Source organism: Heloderma suspectum, chromosome 4 (assembly GCF_057233095.1).
Source record: "Heloderma suspectum isolate Gila_16-S chromosome 4, 16-S_ref, whole genome shotgun sequence".
NCBI classification, from domain to species: Eukaryota; Metazoa; Chordata; class Lepidosauria; order Squamata; family Helodermatidae; genus Heloderma; species Heloderma suspectum.
In genome coordinates this window covers 141843336-141870560 of record NC_139461.1, presented here as the reverse complement: position 1 = coordinate 141870560, position 27225 = coordinate 141843336, and the positions used below count along the sequence as shown (strand labels likewise).

Genomic DNA, 27225 nt, shown 5'->3' with positions numbered 1-27225 from the left:
GGGGCTTCCCCCCCCATTCTATTGTTTGGAAGGGGCTAGATTTATTTGGTCTTGGAGAAGAGGAGAAAAGCAAGTTCCATTAGGATACCAAGGCCTTGCATGTCCCAAGTGAAGTGCAGACTTCTTACAAACAACTTTCTGGCCAGCCAGTGTATTCTTCTGTTTGCCTTAATTCCTCAGTGTTGACACTTGCAAATTTCAGATCTTGCCTTAGGAGGACTACCACAGAAGCCCGCCAACCTTGTAAGATTTTATGCTGATTCCTAATCTTCCTGTTTAAGTCAGATGGAAGGAAAACATTTACAATTCCACACCTTTTTAAAGCAATGAAACCCTAAAAATCAATATTCCAACAGCCTATGATCTTGGAGGAAGATTTATTTTAATTACTAAATCCTGAAAGGAGGGATAAAAAGAACACTCTAAATCCATGGATTATAGAGGGAGAGAAAGAGGATTCCTTCCATTAAAAAAGGCCCTCCATACTTTCTGCTCAGAAGGGCAACCAAACCTTTCCTCCTCTCCTTTTCCCCTTTTCCAAAGGAGCTCAACAAAGTTTCCTAGCACTTCACAAGTCAACAGAGACATAAATCTTTGCATTACCTTCTGTTTATCTTCTAAGTGGAAAACAATTGGAGTATGTACTTTTCCTCCCTTTTCCCTAATAAATGCTTATTTTTAACCTGCTCAGTGTTAATGTACGATTCTAATTCCCCTAAAGTATGTATGGTTCTAAATCCCCTGATGGGTGTTTTTAACTAATTTTAAATCCTCCTTTAATAAAACAAATAATTGCTTTCAAGGACCTAATTATAGTCTCCGACTCTCTCAGGTTTGGGGCCGGGTATCAAGTTTTCCTAAGCCCCCTGAGTTCAACACCAAAACATCCCTCCTGTATGTGTTTGGTTTATATGTATGTAATGTGCACATCCATGTAAATTAAAGCATCCTTCTTAGCAGGGGAAAGGACATAGGAGTAAACTGGCAGAGTGTGAAGAAGAATGGTTTATACACTGACTGTGAGCCTAGGCCAACTCCCCTCCCCCACTCCCTTGAAAAATTACAAAGAATGGATAGGTAGAAAGGTAGATTGTTCCCCTAAACAATTTCTGGTGGACCATCAAGCACCAGCTGGTTACTGGGATTCTTGCAAAGAATACTGGCCAAGGTGAATCTTGGCCAGAGCCATTAATATCTAATTACATTCTTCAGCAAGCGTGCACACTCCGGATCCCATAACAAATTATGCTGTAATGAACAGAAGATCCTGACAATGCTGTCTCTTAGGGCGCAATCCTATGCATGTTTAGACAGAGAAAAGGCCTACAGCTCCCAGCATTCTCCAGCCAACCTTGGTATTGCGCCCTTAGTGAATTTAAAAAATCCAATACATTTTAGTAAAAACAAGCAAAAATAAGACATAAAGCAGACCACATTAAGTCTAAAGTCCATCCCTCTATTAAGCTCCAATATTTTTGCCACCTAATGCGAAGAGAAAACTCCCTGGAAAAGACCCTGATGCTGGGAAAGACTGAAGGCCAAAGGAGAAGGGGACGGCAGAGGATGAGATGGCTAGATAGCATCACGGATGCAATGAATATGAACTTGAGCACGCTCCGGGAGAGAGCGCAGGACAGGAAGGCCTGGCGTGCTATGGTCCATGGGGTCACGAAGAGTCGGACACGACTGAATGACTGAACAACAACAACAACCATCCCTCTATTAAGTTACTAAGCTGCAGCTGTGGGCATTGCCTGTTGAGACCTCCTGCAAAGAAAACTAGTGTGTCAGGGGTGATGTGTCAGGGAAGTAGGGCTTGCATCTAGTGTGGCCTTCATCCCTGGCCCAGCACTGAAATCACTATAGGCGAACTGAGTACAAGCCTTTGAAAGTGCACCTCAAGTTGTTGAGCAACAGGGATAAAGTAGGCTCCCTCGGCAGGGAGTTCTGAAATTGGGGCATCACCCCAAAGGATCACCCTGTCCCTGGTTGCCACCCCCTAATCGCCAAAGATGGGGCATCCAGAGAAGAGCCTGCAGTATAGATCTCAATGACCAAGCAGAAGCAAGTGCATATGGGAGCGGGCAACCCTTTAAATCGCAAGCCATAAAGGTTAGTTTCTTATTTAATATAGATCCCCAGAAGCAGCCTGAATACGGAACTAAACTTTGCACACTTCTGCTTTCCAAAGGTAGCTTTGAGCCCCTGCAGATCATACGCCCCTGCCCGCAGAACACTCCCTACGAGATGCCGTGGCACCATGTTTGGCTTTGCATTGTTCAAGAGGCTCTCAAGCCTGATGACCTCACCCAGTATATCCTTCCTTCTTTACTAACAGTTGTATACTGCCTTACCTGCTAAAAAGCCATCAAGGCAGTTTACAATTTAAAACAATTTAGAACAAGAACATGAAAAAACAATAGAACTACACAGGTCTCCAAACTTCTTGGGCACACGAGCACATTTGGCATTTTGAAAAAGTGCCCTGGGCACCACCACAAATTACCTGCCAGGGGTGGGGGTGGGGGCGTGGGGGGCCAATCCCAAAAGTGTTTTGAAAGCCCCCTCCCCTGTGTTTATGTGTGTGTGTGCTACTCACTCTGGCTTCTCTCCCTGGCTCCTCTTTCCTTCCTTCCCTCTCTGACTCCTCTTCCTCTATCTCCCCTCCCTATTACAGCCAGTAGAGCAATTCATCAATTCCTTTTAATAGGGATAGGAAAGGCCCCCCTGCTGAAAATCAGCTGGAGCAACGGTGAAGTGTGCCCCTACCAAGGATTCTTGGGGCAACAGGGTCCTTGGCAGGGTGGGGGACATTTTTTAGCAGGTGCCCCCCTTCCCTATTAAAACCAAAGGACAATTGGTGCCAATTTTTTCAACCTGTTGCAGCAGCCAGCCATGGGTATGCTACAAATCCTATCCACACTTGAGACGCTCCTTGTGGGAATTTCATGGTGTGCACACCATCTCATCCTCTTCACTGCTGTGGAACATACGAAGCTACATTACATCATGCCAAGCTCTTGATCCAGCTAGCTCAGTAGTGTCTATCTACTGAGCAGCAGCAGCTCTCAGAGTCTTTCCTAGCCCCAACGGGAGATGCTGACGACTGAACCAGAGATCACGAAAGTGCATGTTGCGCTACTGAGGTACAGCTTGCACAGGAGAGTAGCTTGGCTTCCTCAAAGCCCTGTTCTTGTATGCGTCTCCTCTGCTTCCTCACTAATCCATTCTTTGCCTTTTGGGATGTGTGGTGAGGGAAAGTATGGTCACCACCACCTTGGGGATATGAGCAAAGAATTCTGAATCTTCCAGAATCAAGGTTCCCTGCAGGTTACATTGGTTAGTATTGGTCAGCTCTACACTGTGGTAGTACATCTGAGTCCATATTGACCATGAAAAAATTTAAAAATCCATTAAACCATCAGTCATAACCTGCATTCTATGGGGGGAGGATAATGCAGGGATTGGTCAAAAGATATGCTACCTAGTCTTTGAGAGCTTGGGAGAATTAATTTCTTTTGACTTTAGGAGTGTGAGGATATTGTCTCTTCCCACACCATCGTTTTTGGGAGATCCATTATCAGAAACCCATTAAGCATACTTGTAATCAAAGCTTCCGCCTAGTTGAAGCTTTCTCTGGTTTTGAAATGGCTGCCAAGTCAAGTGATCACATAGCTGTGCTTCAGCAATCACAGATGCATACCTCGGTGAGACACAGAAGGAAAATCAGCAGCACTGATGCCAATATCCTACCAGCCACATATCACAGCATGGTACTACTAGCAGATTCATTCCTCTACTCTTTGAGATTCTGCACTCATTAGAATTCATCCAGATGAAGGCACTGCAGCCCACCACAATTATAAGCTTACGATAAAATCCCTCTGGAGCAGTCAACAGCTGCAGAAGGTGCACATATTGGCCCAGACTACCCGACGCTGAAACACGCTGCAGCTCTGAATCTCAGAATAAAAATGCTGACATAGCACTTCGAGTTGCACACTCTGGAAGTGCCCTCATTGTTGGGCTGTATATTCCAGACTCTGTAGCATTATGCTTGAGTCATTGAGCATATGAAGTATTGCCACTGGCAATCTGTTGAACTGCAGGACCTCAGGCTCTCTCCTTTCCTCAATCACTTTAACATGGGAGACAGCAGTAAAGAGGCAAGGGTTCCCATACCATCCTCTAAAAGGCACCTGTAACTAATGACACTAAGAAATAAGCAACATACTCCACACTGACACAATTCATTCACTCTCTCTCAAGTGCGCACGTGCAAGAGTAGGTGGTATCATAGAATCAGACGGGGAAATCCATGTTTCATTATAAACAAGATAGATAGATCCAGGAGGATACCAGCCAGCCACTTTATTAAGAACAGAACAGCAAATCAATAAAGCACAAGGAACAGAACAACATTAGATAAGCAATGCGGATGAGAAGCATAAAGTTAAGAGAAACAGCCTTAGCTACCCATGTTAGGTCAACTAAAGAAACAAGTGTAACTAAGCACACATAACTAAGCAGTGACGCTACATGCCAGAAACACATCATAATGTAGTTCTCTTCCCCTGCTAACTTTAGCACAGGTTATACAGCAGGTCTGGGGTTAGGGTAGGTCTAGAACAAGTTCAGACACTTGGATGCTCTACTTCTTGCCCATTTTCTTATACTGCCAGTACACCTATTAATAATGAACTGGGGCTTTTCACACTGAAAAAAGCCTTGGCTTGGCACGAGCAGGAATGTGGACAGTGGTGGTCCTTTAGGTATAAGCTGTAGAAAATATTAAGGCACGCACCAACACTTTCAACTGTGCTCAGAAGCTGGAGTAGAAACTAGCAAAGCTGAAGTGTTATCTAGGGACTGTTCATGGGTAACAGGAGCAAATCATGGGTTAATTAATGCAAGAGTTTGTCATGGCCCCCCTGGAGGAGTCCTCAGAGAAGCTAGAGCCCCCAGAGACCCAGGGCACCCCACATCAGATGCTGCCACCAGGCCAGCAGGAGCCTGGGCCCTCAGGGGTGATGGTGGCAGGTCCATTCCTGTCAGGAGGGGATTTTACCTCTGAGGTAGACGCTGAACAAGTTCCTGCCCTCAGGAGAGTCATCACCTCATGTGACAGGCCAGTAGGACCCCTGTGAGGAGTGCTCACTTGCAGAGAAGGACTCCTCAGGAGAAAGCAACTTCCCAGGAGTAGGCTTCTGAACAGGGAGCTCTGATAGGTAGAGCTCAGACAGCTCTAGGTAGAGCTCAGACAGCTCTGGGATTAAAAGCCTTCACTGCAGACTTAGCCAGTGCTGGAACAACATCGTTCATCAGCTCCTGCGCACTTTGCCTCCTGGACCTTGCCCTGTGACTGATGCTGTGTTACTGACCTTTGGACTCCGTACTGACTCTGCCTCTGGACTGCGTAACCTGTGTTTTCACCTCTGCCTGTTATTTGGACCACTCTTGCCTTAGCCTGAACCCAACTGGACAGAAACCTGTATGCATGAATGTATACTGGCTTTATTGCATTGCTTCTGTGTTAGCCCTGCACTCAGAGTCTGCTGCAATCACAGCAGGACAGATCTGCCACAGCGCATGTCAGACGTGTTCTGCAGCCTTTTTGAATATTCAACCCCCAATTGTAGGTTGCTACATGACATCTGAACCTGAACTTTATAGGTTAATCATGGGTTAAACAACGCAAAGTTAACCTACTAACTATAAGTAAATTAACCCATAATTTGCCACCATTACATGCAAACCAGTTCACTGGGTCTCTCCCAGTTAGCAGTATTCTGAACTGAAGTTTTCAAGAAACCTTTAAAATGATTAATTAGCACAAGCGGTCGGATTCCTCAGGTGAACCATAACCCCAGCTGGAACAGGTTGACCACCTTTTCCTTGGTCAGCTGACCACACACCAACAGTACCTCTGCCTTGTCAGGACTGAGCTTCAATTTATTAGCCCTCTTCCAGTCTATCCCATTTCCACAACCTCATCCAACTTAATTAGGAGAAACAGAGCAGGGTATCATAAATATACAAGTGACATATCTCCAAATATCAGTGGTTTCATATAGATAGAGGAGGCGAAAGACAAAATGAAACTGTAGAAACCTGCAAAGTAACAGGTTAGTTCCCTAGATTCAGGACAGAAAGGTGGACTTGAAAGATCTAGGAATATGCCCTCCTTCTCTGCTATGGGCTCATTACATGGTTTGGCGCAAACCAGTCACCCCTTTAGTTTTCCACGCGTAGAGCAGAAAAGTTACCTACCTCAAAAATGCTAGTATGAAGGCAAATACAGAGATTATAGAATACTTCAGAAAGATAGACTAGAGAAACTATAGAGGTAACCCAATAAAAATAAGGATCCTTAGGAAGACCTATCAACTGCAGCCACATTTACTTTACAAAGTTCACTGTAATCTTCAGTCCTATAGCAACCCACATTATTTTGTAAAACTACCTACACTTTGCTAAATAGGCCTGTCAAAGTAGCTACCTGTCCCCAATACACTACAGGAAACCACCCAGAGGTTTTTGTGAACCGCACGGAGAGCTTCAGCTATTGAGCAGTATAGAAATGAAATAAAATAAGTAACAGTTGACTTATAGACAGACCATCCAGTTCATCCAGTCCAGTACTATCTACCCTGATTTAGACAGCGGCTCTCCACTTTCAGGCAAGGGCCCTTCTGAGCCCTTCCACCCAATATCCTTTTCACTGGAGACAACAGGGATTGAACCTGGGCCCTCCTAAAATGCAACACATGTGTTTCCTCACTGAGCCATGCCCCTCCCCATAATCTTAAGTGCTCAGAGAGCCAAAATTAAAGGCAGCACCAAGTACAGTAAATTACGTAGCTTAATCTTAGAAAGGCATCAGCACTTCCTCTAATAGCAAACTCATCTGGTGAGTGGCAACAGGATTGCAGCTACTGAAGTAAGAGGGAGATGTCAGCAGGCTTGGGGGAAAGTATGCAGAAGTACAAAACAAAAACTTTAGGGGAAACAAACGGGGCAAAAAAGAACCCAAACAGCCCAGCAAGGCTACACCCTACTTGGTGATTACAGAATGCTAAGTGCCTGTTGGGGAAAAAACTAGGGAAACTAGGAAAGGGAATATCCTGGAAGAAGGCATGGCTAGCTGGAGCACTAAGCTCCACTCTGCAACACTTTTTTTACAGGTCCCATTTGCTCTCTCTAATAACAAACTCAGGTGGTTGAATGTCTTATCAGTTTGGAAGTGAAATGTGGCAACCCCAAAATAACCTAGTGGCTTCTGCATAATCAGGAGATACTCTAGGTATACATTTGTGAAAGAAAATGTTTCTTTAACAAACTCATACTTTTTTTTCCACAAAGAACGTTTGTGGAAGATGACATTTAAAGCCATCACAAAGATTGCCTGATAGGAATTTGTGAACTTGCACAATATTGATGGCAGTTGGGCCAAGAGAGAGGGGGCGGGGGGCAGTGACAGTGCTTATCACCTCCACATTATGAGGCCATTCACATACATTCCACCAGCACCAAGCAAAACATCAAGACTTAGGAACTGGGGGCAAAATGAAAAGGCCCAAGTATGACACCCTAGTTCAGAACCTCTTCTTCCACAAGTATCCCTGTTTCATTGACCTTTTGAAGTCCACACCTCTGAAGTTTTAATTCCACCCAATTACATTTCCTGGGAGCCCCACCTACTACAATTCGTGATAAAGTTCCAGAAATTTGGGGAAGGGGAAGATAGCTACATAAGCCACATACTAACATCAGTACTAACATGAAGAGACTAGACAGCAATGAAGGGCTACAAAGAATGTCAGTAATTTAAGCTTTATCTTCCCACAGCACCTGTGTATAAGGGATGTTTAAATATGGTATACCTTAAGAAAATGCACAATGATATTTTTGAAGTAGAGCTCAAACCACAATAGTAATTTATTGATCTAAGTATAACAAAAGTAGGCTATGGGGGGGAAAGAGTTGGAATCCTGTTGATGTGGCCACTGAGGTTACAATGTTCCAGGTTTTATACTTTTACTCTTGAGATTCACCCGGCTTGCGAATATCATCAATCTTCAAAATCATTCTAACCATCTGAGTGGCCAGAGAGATCTGTTGTTTTTTGCCAATTAAAGTTTCTATGACATGTTGTTCCTTCATATCTGCCAAGAGAGGAGACATTTGAATATATTGTATTCACTCAAAATAAAAGCACAAGTTACTTTATATTTCCAAGAGAAGACAAGAAAATAGAAAACATACAGCTGAGTCCTAAACCACACCAGTTTACCTATGTGGCTGCTGTTTTAAGGACTGTGCCATAGCTTTTGAACATGTGAATTGTAGCTACTGAAGTAAGAGGGAGATGTCAGCATGCTTGGGGGAAAGTATGCAGAAGTACAAAACAAAAACTTTAGGGGAAACAACAAATGGGGCAAAATCAAAATGTGTTGATACATGTAGGGAATAAAATATTATAAACAATGTTTTGGTAACAAACAGTGGTTGAAACAATTCTTCATTTTACTCAGTGGAAGGAGGAACAAAGTGGAACTAGGGCTTATTTGCAGACTCCAGAAGGATTCATCCAGTCTGCGGATTCAAAAGAATTGTTGCTACAGTCAAAGGACTAGAAAGATCTGAAGGAAGAAACCACAGGGGGTAGGAGTGCAATTTCCTCCCTGGAATGTCAGTGGCTCAAAAGGGATGGAGTCTTTTCCTAAATCCAGTTGAAGAGCCCATTTTTTGATGAGGAAAGGTCAGCATAGGATAAGGGCATTCATGGATTTGTTTCTACATTTGTTTGGGCATACTAGAGCGCTCCTATTAAACTATTGTTACATTCACAGACATATTTGAAAACAATGCTAGCACTCCTAAGAGAGCAAAGTTCTTACCATTTGTCCCTTTGCGTAAACAATCAATACCCAGAGCAGGGTTGTTTTCCTTCACTTGCCGAGCTCGTACCATAGCCATTGTTTGTATGGGATTCATTCCACTGTTCTCAGAAAGCGCCATTGGAATAACTTCTAGGGCATCAGCAAAAGCTCTCATTGCATACTGCTCCAGTGATGGGCACTAGGAGAGAAAACATCAGAATTCAAGCAAAAGTGTCTGAAAACAGGTTCCATTACACCTAAATGGTTTAACTGCTTTTTAGAAGGAGATAAATCGAACTCTTTTCACAAGAACCTACTGCCCATTAGCCGTGCAATTCAACTTTTAACTGAATAATACTTTACTTTTTTACACCTTATAAACATCTTCTAGGTTCAGTTATTCTCTTTAGAAAGTACAGATGCACACATTTTACATTGTACAAAGGAGAATTATTCTTTTCCACCTTAGAAAAACGCTAACCCAAACTAATTCTTTAAAATAATCTTTAATCCAAGACATGGACTATTTGCATGCTTGACAGGAATGAAACTGTATTTCTGAACAACAACGATCATCACTATGAAGGGATGAGTATTTTCATATGACCACATGTCACACAATGATATGCAACACAAACTGGGCTGCACCCTGTCTAGTACATTCTTTCATTTTTATTCTATAAACCCTTTAAGGATCTCAGGACAGCATCCATGGTCCCAATCTCCATCACAAGCCACACAACCCTTTATCCTACTTGTGAGGCAGCTCAGACTAGGAAGAAGGAAATACAAGTCCAAGGTAACTCAGTGAAATTCATGACTGAGTAGGGATTTGAACTCAGATCTATGTGGTCCAAATCTGACATTCTACTATATTACAATGATTGCCTTCTATAGTTTAACTGAGGTCAGAGAAAGACTTCTTTGAAGATTTCTTCCATGTGAGTATATAATGTTTCTTTTTTAGCTTTAGAGAAGAAACATTACCTCTCTGAAGAATATTGTAATTTTATCAACCCAGGGAACAATCCACCCCTGCCAATCCATGAGCACAGAACAGCCATGAACGTACATATACTGAAACAAGTAGGATGCTGCTGCTGCTGCAGGTGCTTCTCCAGAAGCTATGAATACAAGCAGAATTAAATCTGCAGCACAGTATCTCAACATCTATAATTCTGCATCTGTTTAATGGAAAGTTGGTCAGTGCGATACACAGATCAATGTTTGCTTCTTTTTTTTTACCTTATCTGCAGTTTCACTAACAGCCAGTGCACAGGAAATCTCAGCAGCACCTCCGCCATAAACAATACGGTTGTCACGAACAAGGTTCCTGATCACACACAATGCATCATGAAGGGATCGTTTGGCTTCTTCAATGATCTTCAATTGAAGGAAGCAAATGTACAAAATAGTGAGTTTATACCAGAGTTTCTAATGAAAACAGAAAATCCCTAAAGCCATACAAAGTTGAACAGTACACTGCACTACTAATATTTATTGACTGATTTAACTTATACAATTTATATGCCATCTTCTAGGATAAACCCTCCCAAGGTGACGTACAACAAAATCTAAAACCATGGGACACAATGAAAAAATCAAAATTACAAATTAAAATCAATAGCATATACACCACAGTACCCAATAATGTCCTAACTTAAGTAAAGGACAAGGTAAATAGCTAAGTCTTTAGGACCCACTTGAAAGCTGTAATGATGGGGCCTGGCATACATCAATTGGAACACAGTTCCACAAATGAGGGGCTGCTACCAAGAAGGTCCCATCCCTTGTGCCTGCCAGCCTAATCGCTCTGACAGGTGGGCACACATGCAGAGCCTCTGGTGTTGCGTATGAGCAGGTTGGCATGGGTGAAGGTGGTCTTTCAAATAACCAGGATCCAAACTGTTTTAAAGTTGACTTTATTGACTTTAACTATTGACTTTAAAGGCCAATACTAACACTTTAAATTGGGCCCAGGTATGTACTGGCAACCAGGTGCAGCTGGTATAGTATCAGTGTGACTTGGTCTAAATGCCAAGCACCTACCGTTACTCAAGTGGGAGCATTCTGTAGCAGTTGAAGCTTTTGAACTTGCACTTGGCATAGCCATTTAACTAGTCAAAAGCAGTCTTGCCCATCGCCACCACCTGAGCTTTCTCAGTCAGCACTGAGTTCAGAAGAACTCCCAAACAGCGTACTTGATCCTTCCGGGGGAATACAACCACATCTAGGACCAGTTGCAAGGACCATCAGCTTGTTCATCCTCATCCATCCTAAAACTGCCTCCAGACACCAGTTCAAGAGTTCCAGTTTCCCGGGGATGTGGAGATGAAAATGAAATGTAGAGCTGCGTGTCATCAGCATACTGATGACACTTCAGCCCAGACCTCCAGATGATTTCCCCAGTTGTTTCACGTAGATCAGGAGTGTACAATCTTTTTGCCCCCAAGGACTGCGTCTTGTGTCAGATGTGGGCTAGGGACCAAGCATCTGTGCACAAACACACATGGCGCACACACACACACACTCCCCCACATACATTTAATCCCATATATTTTTCTTATATATTTTGTTCTGTTTATCCCACTGCATGCTTCTTATAAAGAACATTTCTTTTCAGCCCCCTCCCTGCTTTCATTCTTACCTATTCTGAGAAAAAAAAAAAACCTGTACTGACCTCTGCCTTCTGGCAGCAGCAGGAGCAAGTTGTTGTGTGGTAGTCTTCTAGGAGAAGATCAGGGAGATGGTCCCTGCTACAGAAGCCCAATTCCTAGACTACGCCTGGATGCAGGAAAACAAAGCTCTGCAAAGGGCCTGCCCCCTTGTTCTTTTCAGTGGCGGCAGCAGATGTTGGGGGACTTGGGGACATGCTAGAAAGGGCTTTGGGGGTAGCCTGTGGCCCACGTGTTTTACACTCCTGATGTAGCATATGGCAGAGGATAGGCCTTTACGGCTTCCCTTAAGCCAATGGCCATGGGGCAGAGCAATAGTCCCCCAGTGTAACCTTATGACAGCAATCCTCCAGGAAGGACTAATGCCACCAGCACACTGTGCCTCCCAAGACCAATCCAGCAGGGTATCATGGTCAATAATACTGAAAGCTGAGAAGAGGTCCAGGAGAACTAATAGGGTTGCACTCCCATCCCTCTCCATTCCCTAGCATAAGTCATCCATCAGGACAACCAGGGTGGTTTCTGTCCTAAAACCAGGTCTGGAACTAGATTTGAGGAGATCTAAATAATCAGCATTATCCAACATCACGTGGAGTTGGTAAGGCACCATGTGCTCAAACACCTTGCCTAAGAATGGAAGATTACACTGCGTGATAATTATCCCAACACACTGGGATAATTTGGTTTCTTTAATAAAGGTCTCACAACTGCATCCTTTAAAGCAGCAACAAATATATCGTCTCTCAAAGATGCATTAACCATCTCCAAGGTTATGTCTCCAACCCAACCCTGGCAGATTTCAATAGCCTGGATGGGCAAGAAACATGTGTCAGGGTTTAAAACCTCCAAGTAGCTTGTTCATGGCCTCGGGCTGTAAAAGCTGAACAGTATCTATAACAACATGACTAGACTGCACTCTGCACCTTATCAGATTCTGTCAAAACTATGGCATCTAAGTCAGAATGGATGCAAACAACTTTTATATGCCAAATGTACAGCAAATCGGTCACAGTAGATGTCTAAGGGTTCCAGCTCTTAAGTACCAGAGCTTACACCAAAAATGCTCTTCATCAGCCTCTAGGGTCAGATTATCACATTTGGTCCTCCATCTCTGCAGCGGTTACAAGTACCCTGAAGTTCCAACGTGATCAAGTAAATGATCCCTCCATGCCAATGGAACCACAATTGGTTCCCCTACCCACAGATCATTTTCCCCATGTCCAGTACAGAAAACCAGATCTACTGTGTGCCATTCTAGATGCACTGGGCTAGATATAGTTTGAGACAGGCCAATGACTGACATGGCAGGCATGAAATCTAAGCCAAACCCAACAAGTTAACCATGGAGAGAACACTCAAGACCTCCAAGACCACAAGCTTTGGGGTCAACTCAATACTTGAGACCACCTTCATCATGGAGACTGTTGGTAGCAGGGTGAATGGTGCACCAGCAGAAACCCAATCCTGTCTCAGGTTCCCAATACCAGGTACAGACACTCAAACCTGGCTGACTGTTGGACAGCGTACCTGATCAGGGAGACCAAATCCCTATAAACCAGGGCTACCTTCCACCCCTACCAGCTCCCAAGTCAAGTTTGGTGCTATACACGGTAACCAAGACGACACATTTAGGAGAGGTTAACATCTCCCTCTTTGTCCAATCTGGATTCCATAATTCAAACCACATCAGCATGCTCTTCCACAATTGGGTCAGAGATAATACATCCCTTCCCATTAGCTGACCTGACTTTCATAAACAGCACCCTCCTACTTGAGGAGACTGCACGTAACAACTTGGGACCAGGATACCTGAGAGCGCGCCTCCTTCTTTACCAACCTGCCCGGTCACTGAGGTTATCAGAGGGCATGTTCCTGGTGGTTCCACATGGACCTATGGCCTGGTTGGAGTCCACCAGGAAAAGAGTCTTCAGTGTGGTAGCCCCCTTCCTGTGGAATTCCCTGCCTTCAGAGGTCAGGCAGGTGCCAACATCGTGTTCTTTCGGGTGCCTCCTGAAGACGTTATTTCAAGAGGCCTTGCTTGCATCACCAGCCATGGTTTGTTAAATTCCACTTTATTGGGATCTATCTTTTAAAAAATATTTTAACTTTAGTTAAATGTAACTTTAGTTAACTTTAACTAATCTGCTATTTTATTCTTTTACTGTGTTGTTCACCACTCTGAAATCTTCTGATGTGGAGCAGTATATAAATATTGTAAATAAATAATAAATAAAATAAACCCTCCAACGTTACCGAGGCTTAGGGGTAAAGTGGAAAATGGAACTGCACAAAAGTGTCTAAACTCGTGCTCCTTTAATCAATATCATCACCCCCTACCATCATAAAACTCTCTGCCCCACACTATTCTAATAGAGGCCCTATCTTCTTCCTGGCCAACACTGCCTCTCGTTCTCATAGAACTACCATTTGATCAAAGTTACACATGACAGCTTTTCATTCTTTTTAAGTGGCTTAATCTTGTTTCAGTTCCATCATGTTCCTAGGGCAGCACTAATTGCAAACCCTAAAAACAAAAAACAAATCTGAGCTGCAATCCTATATCTATTTACCCGAGAGCAACCCCCACTGAACTCAAGACTTATTTTTTAGTAGACACGTAAAGGATTGTGCTTTTAATGTTCTAAGAACACACACAGACCCTTCTCAAACAACTTCTGTCTGTATTAACAGAAGCAGTGCCGCACAAAGATAATGGGCTGGATCCAAAGTCCTGCTGCGCTTCCTCCTCTCCCAAGAAGAATTAAGGTATTTCTGTGAAGAGTCTGCACACTAACATTCAAAATGTCAAAATAAGAAAATCTATGATTTTTGTAGTTTATTGTAGGCAAATATTATCATTTCAACACACTGAAATACAGAGTAGCCTCTTTAATCCCACCATGATATGTATGTGAGGGCAATGTAACTAAACCACAGGATTAGTTACATTAAAGCAGCGGAAGCATCTAGTGACATGACTATTTTCCTCATCACAAATTGGTAGCTGCTTGGGGTTGATGGTGTTGTGGGCCAGTAGGGATCCAGCCATCTTTTCTGAAATACATCCAGCCATGTGAAGACTGAAGATTGCCAGCTAGAACGAAAACTAGACTTCTAGGAGCATAATGCAGCTCAGCATCAAAATGAAGAGGGTGGCTCAAGTGAAGCAGAGCTTAAGCCAGGCTATGTAGAGAGGCTGGGGGTTTCAGCTAGGAATAAGGGAAAGGGATAGGATGGAACAACTAGGATATTGTGATTGCCTAGGTATTCAGGAGAAAACAGGCCACTGTGGGCAACTCTCAGATCACGAGTCACATCCCAGTTAAGTTTGAAATGTAGAAGATAAACATATAAAACAGACAGGGGAAAGATGAGGAACAAAGGTTAAGGGATTTTATGGCACAAGCAAGAGTAGGTTAAGGAATTTTATGGCATAGCAAATTCAGCTAAGAATTTATCCAAGACATTCACCCAAGATAACTGAGGCTGGTTCATCATTATGATTTGTACAAAAGGGTTATGTATCCATTGTATTGATTAATGTATGAGTGCTTTTACTGCTGTTAAGTATATATTAGTAAAGTAACTAGTTTTAACGTACAGGGTGTTTCAAAAAGATGGACCCGATTTGAAATCGCTGTATCTCTGCAACCACGAACCACCCATGAATGAAACTCTTACCACTTGAAAGGGTGGGGCATAAGAGTTTCAAATGATTACCGCTAGATGCCTCTCTCAGTGCACAAACAGCACCACCACACTGGCACCTGCAGGTTCAACATTTTCTAAATGACACACTGCCTCAACATTGGATAGGCCACACAGGACACCAAGACTTGGCGCTACACTCTTGGCCCCCAAGATCTCCAGACATTACACCCTGCAAGTTTTTCTTGTGGGGATACGTCAAAGAACATGTTTTTGTGTCACCATTAGCGACTAATCTGGATGACCTCAAAAACAGAATCACGGCAATGGTGACTTCAGTGGCAGAAGACACTTTGAGAGGCGTTTGGGGCAAATTCAACTATCGTCTCAATATTGTCTGTACAGCAGGTGGAGGGCACATAGAACATTTATAAAATGGTTAGTAAAACTTGATAACTCATTAAACAGTTTGTAACTTTTGGTGTAATTGTAACATGTTGCCATCGTGAAATATACTGCTTTAAAACTGGGTCCATCATTTTGAAACACCCTGTATATATACACAGGTTGATCTATTCACCCTCATACTTGGGTTGGCTTATTAATGTCATGTCCTGTTGAAAGTCATATGCATTTATTCAATTGACTATGTATGACCACCTGCAAGTTTGTTAAATATTAATACTTAGAGACACTGTGATGTGCATGTAAACTTCTGGTCACCCAATTTTTTGTGTGTGAATTTCACTATCACATTTTGATTCTTATAAACATTTTTAGCAATATACCCGAACATATTACATTTCTTGTGGTCCATTTGATCTGATTAGAGATTCTATTGAGGGTTCCCCTCCCCGTGTTTTGTTTGGTACAGCAAGAGAAGCCATACTGTGCCAGTCATTGAAATCTAAGTGAACATAGTAAACACACTGGCATGGATCTAAAGAAGCACAAGCAGAACTGAACTTGCACACTGCTGTTGTCCCACCTCTCCTTGGTGCAACTACATGCCCTCTCAAATGCTGAGGGTCAAGGGACTCTCAACTATGTGGGATGTGGTGTGAAAAAAACCTGCAGAAATGCGGGGGGGGGGGGGGCTGCGTTCTGGTTGATCAACAGCAGTTTTGGATCCAAGGCACGATTTACTAAACAGGCTCTCCCTGCAAAAGGACAGCAGCATGATGAGGAAAAGTAGAGAGGGGAGCCAGCCTACCATTCCTTCTAACATCTAGAGGGGCAAATGAAGACTCAATATACATTTACCCTATTAATACTTATTTCCAAGCTTCTGTTACAATTACAAAGGCTCAAATACTCCATTTTGGCTTGGGGAGATTCAGTGCAAGAATTTGAGAAGTCTACCCTGAAATTTTAAGTCACAGACCTGGTTACTCCAACTTTAATTTCAGATGGAAACTGAATTTCCACTGCCTCAAAAGGACATGTTCTTGCAATCCTACAAAGGTTACCTATAAAGTGTGCCCATAAGGTTAATGAAGTGAACAGCAAAGAAATGGATGTGCTTTTAATGCAAGTGGCACATCCAACAGAATAGTTCGTTTACTGAACATGTCACCACACTTTCACTGCTGACCATCTGCCTTAATTGAATTGAAAGCAACAGCAACCTTCTAATTAGAATGGTAACCCAACTCCACAGTCTCCTATGCTTTACCATGGATTTTTTAAAACTTTGAATACTTTTCTTAAGTTGCTAATTTCCAAGTTTAAACAGTGCACATTAATACCAACGGATGTACTTGTTCTAGTCACAACATAGGAATTCATATTAAGGCAAATCAGAGTACAACAGTAAACACATTTAACTAAGTGAAAAACAACTGCTGGACAAGCTGTCCAATGAAATTAAAATCACTCACCATTTTATTTCCACCTCTAATGAAGATGGTCACTGCTCTGGAATTCTGACATTGCTCAATTACAAGCATTTTGTCTTTTGTTGTTCCAAATGATATTTCTCTGACAATGCCAGCAAATCCCAGTTTTTCAGGTGTGAGCTCACAGAAACGAGGTACAATGCGGCCTCCAGTTGCAATGGCAATCAACTGAAAGCAACCAGATAAAACTGTGAGAAAGGAGAAACTTTAAACTCAGGACATCTAAGGAATAGCAAGGGATTCATACTTACTTCTATTTCAGGGCCACCAACCCAGCGAACAGCAGGCAATTCATTCTGAAGCAGTAGGTGATTGGCCTCATCATCAAATCCCCACTGGCAAATAGCAAGGTTTGCACCAGTGTCTTTGATCTAAAAATACATGTATTTATTTTACTTTTAACCTGCCTCTTCCTTTAAAAATGTTGAGAGCAGCTTACATGGACTGCACAGTAGCCTCCTTTCTAGACAACTGTTATGCACAGCCACTGCACTTCAAATCTAACAAAACTACTCCCAGACCACGGGTAGAATCTAATTAAGTGCTTCCACTAATAGAACTACTTCCATCAGTGGAATGAGGCTGGGGCAATTCCCCCTGAATACACTCAAAAACTGCTCTAGAGGACTGATGAACCCCCCAGAGCAGATTTTCCTCCTCTCCTATGCCTCTCCCAAAAGTCCCATCACATGAGTGGAACACTGGATTTCACCCCAAATTCTGACATCACTAAATTGTTGAGCACAAATCAGAAAACCTTGTAGTGATGAAAAGCTACTTAGATGTAAGTTTCTTACTGGAACTGAAGTAGACTACATTTCAAATTCTAGCAATCCAGTTTAAGGTGCAATCCTATGCATGTTTAGACAGAGAAAAGGCCTACAACTCCCACTGTGTCTCAGCCAGCCATGCTGGTTGGGGCATGCTGGGAGTTGTAGGCCTTTTCTCTCTCTAAACGTGCATAGGACTGTGCCTTTAATTTCCTTTTAGTCCTGTTAGACACAAAAGCTTCAGCGCCCTACATAGCATGTTACCTTCCCCATGACTAGCAAAATCAGAATTATGCAAATGTATCCAAGCTGCATATTTTTGTTGTTCAGTCGTGTCCGACTCTTTGTGACCCCATGGACCATAGCACGCCAGGCCTTCATGTCCTGCGCTCTCTCCAGGAGCATGCTCAAGTTCATATTCATTGCATCGGTGATGCTATCTAGCCATCTCATCCTCTGCCGTCCCCTTCTCCTTTTGCCTTCAGTCTTTCCCAGCATCAGGGTCTTTTCCAGAGAGTTTTCTCTTCGCATTAGGTGGCCAAAATATTTGGGCTTCAGCCAAGTATCTGTCCTTCCAATGAGAACTCAGGGTTGATTTCCTTTAGGATGGACTGATTTGGCCTCCTTGCAGTCCAGGGGACTCGTAAGAGTCTTCTCCAGCACCACAGTTCGAAAGCATCAATTCTTCGGTGCTCAGCCTTCCTTATAGTCCAGCTCCCACAGCCATACATTACTACTGGGAAAACCATCACTTTGATTATACGGACCTTTGTCGGCAAGGTGATGTCTCTGCTTCTTACTATGCTGTCTAGGTTGGCCATAGCTTTCCTCCCAAGGAGCAAGCGTCTTTTAATTTCATGGCTACAGTCACCATCTGCGGTGATCTTGGAGCCCAAGAAAGTAAAATCTGTCACTGCTTCCATTTCTTCCCCTTCTATATGCCAGGAAGTGATGGGGCCAGATGCCATGACCTTAGTTTTTTTAATGTTGAGTTTCAAACCAGCTTTTGCACTCTCCTCTTTCACCCTCAACAAGAGGCTCTTTAGATCCTCTTCGCTTTCTGCCATTAGGGTGGTGTCGTCTGCATATCGGAGGTTGTTGATAATTCTCCCAGCAATCTTAATTCCGACCTGTGATTCATTCAACCCGGCATTTCTCATGATGTACTCTGCATATAAGTTAAATAAGCAGGGTGACAATATGCAGCCTTGTCGTACTCCTTTCCCAATTTTGAACCACTTGGTTGTTCCATGTCTGGTTATTACTGTTGCTTCTTGACCCTCGTACAGGTTTCTCAGAAGACAGGTAAGGTGGTCTGGTACTCCCATCACTTTAAGAATTTGCCACAGTTTGTTGTGATCCACACAGTCAAAGGCTTTAGTGTAGTCAATGAAGCAGAAATAGACGTTTTTCTGGAATTCTCTTGCTTTCTCCATGATCCAGCGAATGTTGGCAATTTGATCTCTAGTTCCTCTGCCTCTTCGAAACCCAGCTTGGTGCAAAGTTTGGATAGACCGGGTGCAGATGTTTAATTTTAACATTTGAATGTACACAGCACTGTGTATAGTAAGTCACGCTTTCAGTAAAATTATTATTAAGCCACCATTTGGCAAGAGCATTACGAATCGTCAGAACACAGATACTGATTTTCAAAACAATTTACAAGCATATCAAAACAAATACATATCATTCTAACCTGTTTCACCATCTCATCAAACTTATCCTTCTCATACTGCTGCAATGCCTTGTAGTCTTCAACAGATGTAACATCAAGCTTATGTTTAGTTTTCGGCTTAGGAGGCTCAAATGGACAAGTCAGAATTGCGATTTTAGCATCTTTGACTTCCTGGTGGTAGAGGGGTTACTTAATAAACATTAATAGTTCCACAAGAACAAACCATGTGTTTTTTTAAAAAATAATTAAATTATGTGTTCATGAAATAAAAGAGCAACTGGGAAATCCAAGATTTAACTACTTTAATTAATCACTAATCAAAAAGATTACTCACTTTAGGCATTTGTGGATGGCTGAAGTCTTTGTCCACAATCACACCTTTTATTAGCTGGGTGTCCTCCAGTCTACCACCAACTTTGCCTTGGACCTTTATCAGCTCAAAATCAACATCTCTTCGTTCCATATCTGCCACAGTTAGTACTGCATTTACAGCTATTTCTGCCATTTGTCTATGGCAACGATTAATTCTAAATATAAAAGGAAGCTTCATTTCAGCTTATTCAGATAAACAAAACAAAAACAAGCAAGATCAAATGTTGTAGAACCCCAATGGCTTCTTGAAGATTTTAGGTAACCAGCAAAGTGCAAAATACATCCTTAAACTGCGCTGTGGCAAATTCACACTAAGCTTAGGATCAAACTACACATTCCTTAAGCGCTTTTTAAAAAGTGTGCTTAATACTGCAATTTTATTCTGAAAGAAAAGAAATGTTTAGCAGCTATTGCTGGTAAAGAGACATGAGCAATAGGAAAACAGCAAACAGCAATCTCACTTTCCTTCCCCTGGCCTGCAAAGGAAGGTGTAAAGGAGAAAAGGAAACCCACTATCCAGAAAGCCCCCTGGAACTGCCCTTAGGGCAGCATCTCCTCCTCTGAGGCATCTCCTCCTCTGAGATCTGCCATTTTCAAGGGGCAAGGGAGCAAGCAAGTGAAGGCAGCGGCTGCTTATCCCACCTTTCGCTTACTCATCCCGAGCACCGTGGCAGGGAGGGTGGCCTCAAGTGCTCTGTAGAGAGAAACTGTGAGCAGCTACTGCTGCCTGCACTTCTCTCTGGGCACTGCAGCATACATGGGTGTCGTCTTCTCACTTGATCAGCACTATTCTTCGCTATCCAGCAAGCCCAATCCTCCCCACATCACCCAGTGAGAGAGTGAATGAGCCCCATGTAGAGCTAGGTGGGGTGGTCTCAGGGTGGTACGGCAGTCTCCACACCCTATTGTGCTGGGGGATTTCAACATATATGCCAAGGCTGCTTTGTTGGGAGTGGCTCAGGACTTCATAGCTTCCATGGGTCTGTCCTAATTAGTATCTGGCCCCACTCATTCAGCAGGGCACACTCTGGATCTGGTTTTGTGTGTTGGGTGAGATGATGGGGACCTGGAGGAACTTCCTATAGTTCCATTGTCATGGACAGATCATTACCTGGTACAGGATGGGGCACCTGGACAGGGAGAAAGCTCTATCTGTTCACATGCCCTCACCCTTTGGGGGAGGGAAGGACTGGGCTCAGCGGTGCCATCTAGAGGGAAGGGAGCCAAAGGAAGCAGTTGGAGAAGCAGCCGCCACCTCTTCCTGCTGCCACCTCTTCTCTACTCCTTGGAGAAGCAGCTGCCCCCTCTTCCTACTCATCCAGTCAAGAAACGGAATAAAAAGTATAATGAGAACCAAGCCAGTTTCCACATTTAATATTTTGTTTATTCCCATAGGATCTGAGCATTTAAGCAGCTTGTTAACTATTCTTTAAAAGCCAGCTACTTTTTTTCTTTTTTTACAAAGTGATGAGAATTAGCAACCGATTTTAAGGCATTCCCAATTCCCAGCTTTCTAAAAAATTACTTACACTTTAGAGCCCAGAGTTGTCTTTGCTGTCTGAATGAGAGGCTCAGTATTCTCTGGATCAACAGGAAAACTGTCACTGATCTTGTCCAGGTTTTCAATGGCGATGCGAGCAGCCTGTTCATACCCGTCTGCTATTCGGATAGGATGAATACCACGATCCAATAAGTGCTCTGCCTGTTCTAACAGTGCACCTGCAAGAACTATGGAACCAAAATTGTAACAAAAAAGTTATGTCTATTTAGGAAATTTCTTCTCTGCCCACCCCCATACTTTCTGATATGTTAGATATACTCGAGCGAAATCTCAGTTCCTAAACTGAAAGCCAGGCTTGCTAGTAAGTCCGCAAACATTTTCACTAGCCCACCTGCCAACATATGCCCATGAGAATCATTTGTGGAAGATCAACTGTCTGAAAAAAGCCAATTTTTCCTGTTTTACAAAAGCTTCCTTGACAAGAAGCTTGGGTGATCATTTACCTGCTACAAGTAACTAGGTAAGTAGCTATTTATAAGGCTTTTGCAGGCAAATAGAGGGTGAAAGGAATAAAACACCCCAAGACATGGTAGCTGTTAACCAACCATACCCTACTAATTTTCAAAAACCCAGAATTTAAGATATTATACAGAAACCAGTTTCTGACCTAGCCAGACTTTCAGACACAACACAGACACAAGGGGTGTGAAGTGAGTAACTGTCTAACACCAGTTCCATTTAAGAGAACATACTGAATATTAAATAAAGCTCAATTCATATTCAAGCATTCTCTCACACATGGTAACTTCTGAATTTCAAGTGGGGGCTACTTCACAGAAAGACCTCCTCATATGAAGAGGTGGTAAAACATGAACTTCACTTCAAAAAGAAAAATATGGACACAGTATAAGGTTTAGCCTGCAATCTTATACACACTGAGTTGGGAAGAAGCCCCATTGAATACATTCTTGGTAACTATGTCAAGCTAATTAGGTTAACATAACCTGTTCTGGACGCGTAAATCCAGGCAGCTTTAGTACAGAACTGCGGACAATGTCATAGTATGCTAAATCAACTGGGTTGAGATTTATGTCTTGGCAGCTGATAATCCACTATAACCTGCAATTCTTAGCTCTATATTCAATCATAGCCTCAGTGGCACCTGGGGTATATTTTCTTTATAAAGAGTCAAAATAGAATACAGCAAGTGATGTGAGAAATGTATTTAAAGAATATATTCAAATAACCACCCAGATATCACATCACATACATACAATTTTTGGTAACTACTGCCCAGCTTTAGTATATTTATAGTTAAAATTACTTTTGAAATGTAAAAATTACAGTAAGGGACTCGCACAATCTAGTCTTACCAACAACCCCTGTGGTTCCATCCCCAATCTCATCGTCCTGAGATTTCGCCAGCTCAACCATAAGTTTAGCGATTTGATGGTCCACATCCATCATATTCAGGATTGTGGCACCATCATTTGTCACAGTTACTTCACCATCTTTGTCAACCATCATTTTATCAAGGCCTGCAACAGACATTTAAACATTTAAAAGTTTCAATATAAGCAGAAAAACCTTACAACACAAGAGGCTTAACAATTTACAGAATAAAGTCTTAATGCTTACCATTGGGCCCAAGTGACGTTCTGAGTGTATTGGCCACTGCCTTGGCTGCCATTATGTGAGACTATTAAAAACACAAGTACAGAATTAGTATTACCAAATTCTGCAAGTATAGTATTTTCTAGTCATACAGTTGGAAGCACTTTTTTAAAAGCAATTTTGTATCTTTTTAAATTTAATTTACTCTAGTTGAACAACATCACTTTTTATGTATCACCATTTTCAGAACAGCTACTTTTCTTTCATTCTTTTTACACTGAATCTATATGTATGAATGAAGATTTTATTCATGGAATATAACCTGAACAGTTAAGGCTGAATTAGAATTTAAAAAGAAAACATTGTATGTCTCCAAGAATATGGAAAATCTTTTTGAGGATATTAGTTCCTAGAATTTTTTCAAACTTTCAAACAATTTAGAATTCAAACATGTTAATACCTTGGAGAATACTTTAAATCACAGAAACAGACTGCATTCAGACATTACTTTAAGCTACTGTAACTTATGTTTATGACATGCGAACCCAACCACTGTGAAAAGGTTTGAAATTAAACTTTCAGTTTGATCTAACCAACAGGGCAAAGCTTGGGGAAGACAACCAAGTGCCAGAGAAGGATGAACACTTCTGTCCCAGGCCCAGCACTCTGGCTTCCATTTGTAAAAAGCACCCTCTTGCAATTTCTCTAGCAGATGTAAAGCACAACTGCATGGCAGCCAACCATTCTGTACATCTGTCTAAAGCAAAGGATTCTAAATTTGCCTTTTTTTTTTTATTGGATATGTATTTTCTGATTGCAAGGCACATGAGAACCTAAACTGACAGGTTTTTGCAGGATCAAAATTTTAAAGTTAGAAAATGAATGTTTTCAAACACCAAATTATTTTAAGAGAAGGGGAGAACTGTCAGCATTAGTCTACAAATGAATGCACAGATACATCACACTGTCGTATTTTGAAATGTGAGAATTGCCATGCAAGTGCCTGAGTTGGCTTCCAGATGCATGTATCAGGCTGGGAAATCCTATCTTTTGGGAAGTAATAAGCCAGCTGCTCAGCTTCAGAACTCACCATATTTACAATATACATATCATACTGATGACATCGAAGCCCAAACATGCAGATGACCCCACCCAGCAGTTTAATGCAGATGTTAAAGCAGCACGGGAGGTAAGATGGAACCTTACACTGCCCCCCCGGCCAAATGCCATCGGGTGGAGCATCAGTCCCCAGCACCATTACCATCAGAAAAGGATCCGAACACAACACAGAAAAGTTCCCCCCAACTACATCCCAGCTTGGTGCCCTAGAAGGATACGTAGTTGATGGTACTGAAAGCTGTTGAGAGGTCCATGAGAATCAACAGGCTCGTTAGCCTTCAAAGTAGACGTGCAGTATAAGCTCACCTCTATCACTCAGATTCAAGATGAAGGATCCTGATCAACTAACTCTGAGAGTCAAATGGTAGGCAGAAAAGCATGCTATGCATTATTCAAATATAGTATGGGCAGGAAAGATAGATAATTGACTAATAAAGTGGGGAAAGGAGCAGAAGGATCAAGACGATGTACAGATAGAGCAAACATGAGGCTAGGTAGATCACAAAGTCTTGTTAAGGGAACAGGCCTTGAGGGAGGAGCTCAAAATGAGAGAAGGCTGTTCTAGGCACAAGGAGAGGCAGCTGCTATACAACTGACAGCACAGAGACATGAGTGGGAGGAAGCAAAACAAATTAGATGAAGCTATGCAGTAATAAAGCAGAAAGGGAGCCCACTGGTGCCATATTAAGCCCAAACTGTTACAGAAAGGCACAAAGCAGAGTGACTTGGAATGGTAAAATCTAGACCTGAAAAGCTATTTTTTGTTTGCCTTTCCCAATCATCATAACCCCTACTATTTAGGAAGCTACCTTATACCAAGTAAGACCATTCATCCATCTAGCTACAGTACTGTCTTCACCAGGAGTAGGCAACTATTTGGGGCTGTGGGCACATTTGGCAATTTGAGAAATTGTCCTGGGCACCATCACAAAATGGCTGCTGTGGGAGGCATGCCAAAGGACAAGTAACCTGCCTAAAAGACTGAGTACAAAGGAGAGCTGGTGGCTGAGCTCCAAAACATTAAACAATTCCTTTGAACCCACCACAGCTTTCAGTTCCAACAGAAACCTCTTTCACAGCAATCCCAGCTACCATTAAGAAAATGTGTTAATTTTTTTTCAAGTGGAAGGGGTAGCACACCTTGCTGGGCATCAAAAAAGGTGTCTGAGGGTACCTGTGGACACCATATTACCTACCCCTGGTCTACGCTAACTGGCAATGGCTCTACAGAGTTTCAAACTGTAGTTCTTCCCTGCCCTGCCTGGAGATGCCAAGGATGGAACCTGGGACCTTTCGCATGCAAAGCATGTGCTCTATCACCTTCTCCTTTTCCAAGGTGCTGAAAGCACTCTACATATAATGGAAACTTTTGCATACAATTAGCATGGAAGCCTTGATTTATTGTGAGATCTGAACCCAGGCTCCTGGTTTGTTACTCCCAAACAAGCCAGGCTCATAAGCCAATAACAAAATAGGCTTTGATGTTGGCGTTCGAATACAATTCTTTTGGGAACAACAAACCAGGTGTCTGGGTCCCAGCCTCATGATATATCAACTCTTCCTGGTTAGTCTTACCCATTTGAGCAAAATGGCTGCGTGCATTAGCACACTGCTTATTCACAGTAAAATAGGAGAAGCCAGCCAAACTCACATGCCAACATGGCCAATATCTTAGCAATCTTTTATAACAGCTCTGCAGTCTACCTTGATACAAGGCAGCTTCATACTTTGGTGTGTTCCAGGTCAAGTGTTTAAGAGGTAGACACTTGTCATAACATTATTATAGTTTTCCAGTAGGCACCCAGGGCACTTTACTGATATTATTACAGCAATCCTTACAACAGCCTTATATGTAGGCCAATATTATGCCTATGTTGCTGACAAGAGTAACAGAGTAATAGATTCCACTGTATTCCATGGGGCTTACTCCAAAATCAAGTTGCATATCTACAATGTATTGTGCTTGTATACAGCTTTTTGAGTCAGGCCTCCTAACACAGTTCATCTCAAGCTTTAACAAAACAAATCTCCAAGAATTAGAATGCAACAACACAGGGTAGCAGAGCATAAAGAGAACTAAAAGCCAAATTAAAAAAAAACCAATGAAAATCTTGAGCAGATTTGGTGAGTTTTGTGGCAGAGACAAGTAAGACACGAAGCAGGAACTTCAAACCTATTCAGACCCCACATACTTCACTTTTTATAGATCGCTTTTCGTACTTCTACAGCCTGGTTTGCAGGAGCTGCAAAATAAGGTGGAAGAGTCCTAAAATGATGGACTGGACTGTGCCATTTCAGACTGCCGCGGGGGGTAGGTTGGGGAAAGAATACCAGTTTTGTTATAAAAGCATGGGCCTGCAAACACAATATTAAGGCCAGGTTTCTGCCTGAGGGTTTAAAAAAAACGGGGGAGGGAGCGTTAAAAAAGCTTTTATTTCCTGCCCCTCCTAGAATTCCGTCTGCGCAGGAGGAATCCTCGACTGGGCGGAGGAAAGATGCGGGAGGAGGAGGAGGGAAGGGCCGCGCAGTGAGCGGTTAAGGATGGGGGCACTTCCGTCACGCGTCTTTCCCGCACTCGCGCCGCGTCGTTCCTCAGCGGGCTCCGAAGAGCGTAAGGGGGAGCGGCCCCATTTCATCTTCACCACAGCAGCCTATGAGGCAGCTGAAGGTGAGAGAGATATCGAAGTGCCCGAGCCTCACGTGGCCGAATGGGGACTCGAACCCAGGTCTCCCCAGCACAGGGCCGGAACTCTAACCGCCGGGCCAGACTGCTACACGGGAGGCCGCCGCCGGCCGGGCTCCTTCCCCGCCACGCCGTTTACCTTGAGGGCCTCCACGCCTGTGGAGCGGCTCTTCCGCTCCTGGTCCTTGAGGATAAGGAAAGGCCGCCCGTACTCGTCAAACGCCAGAGTCCCCATGGCCGACATGATGGCCGCCGCTTCCCCGAGAGACGCTGCACGAGGCCCGCGAAGATGGATTAACGGCGAAGAAAGGGCCCCGCGTGAGCGCGCTCCTTGCCGACGCCGACCCTTCTCTTCTCGCGAGACCGCCCAGCGGACAGGATCCGCGCA

At 43.0% G+C, this 27225-nt stretch overlaps 1 protein-coding gene across 2 annotated transcripts; it reads right to left on the bottom strand.

The window, feature by feature from the left end:
- Nucleotides 1-7817: 7817 nt before the first annotated feature.
- CCT5 (chaperonin containing TCP1 subunit 5) lies at nucleotides 7818-27151 on the bottom strand. Of its 2 annotated transcripts, XM_084850694.1 has the most exons (12): nucleotides 26977-27151; nucleotides 26347-26397; nucleotides 23060-23120; nucleotides 22795-22959; nucleotides 21450-21648; nucleotides 19883-20075; nucleotides 19570-19719; nucleotides 17355-17474; nucleotides 17086-17271; nucleotides 10128-10265; nucleotides 8901-9081; nucleotides 7818-8165 (listed from the first exon to the last, which is right to left on the bottom strand). In XM_084850694.1, exons 3-12 carry the CDS (start codon nucleotides 23109-23111, stop codon nucleotides 8038-8040), a joined length of 1512 nt encoding a protein of 503 aa, XP_084706820.1. In that variant the 5' UTR covers nucleotides 23112-23120; nucleotides 26347-26397; nucleotides 26977-27151; the 3' UTR covers nucleotides 7818-8037. The 2 variants fall into 2 exon arrangements, with proteins under 2 accessions (XP_084706820.1, XP_084706819.1); XM_084850693.1 differs by lacking the exon at nucleotides 26347-26397.
- Nucleotides 27152-27225: the final 74 nt, after the last annotated feature.

Coding starts and splice junctions, on each gene's coding strand:
- CCT5 (XM_084850693.1), bottom strand. CDS start 27,081: ATGTCGGCCATGGGGACTCTGGCGTTTGACGAGTACGGGCGGCCTTTC. Junction 23,121..26,976: donor CAGGCGTGGAGGCCCTCAAG/GTAAACGGCGTG, acceptor TGTTTTTAATAG/TCTCACATAATGGCAGCCAA. Junction 10,266..17,085: donor TTAGAGGTGGAAATAAAATG/GTGAGTGATTTT, acceptor CTTCAATTGAAG/ATCATTGAAGAAGCCAAACG.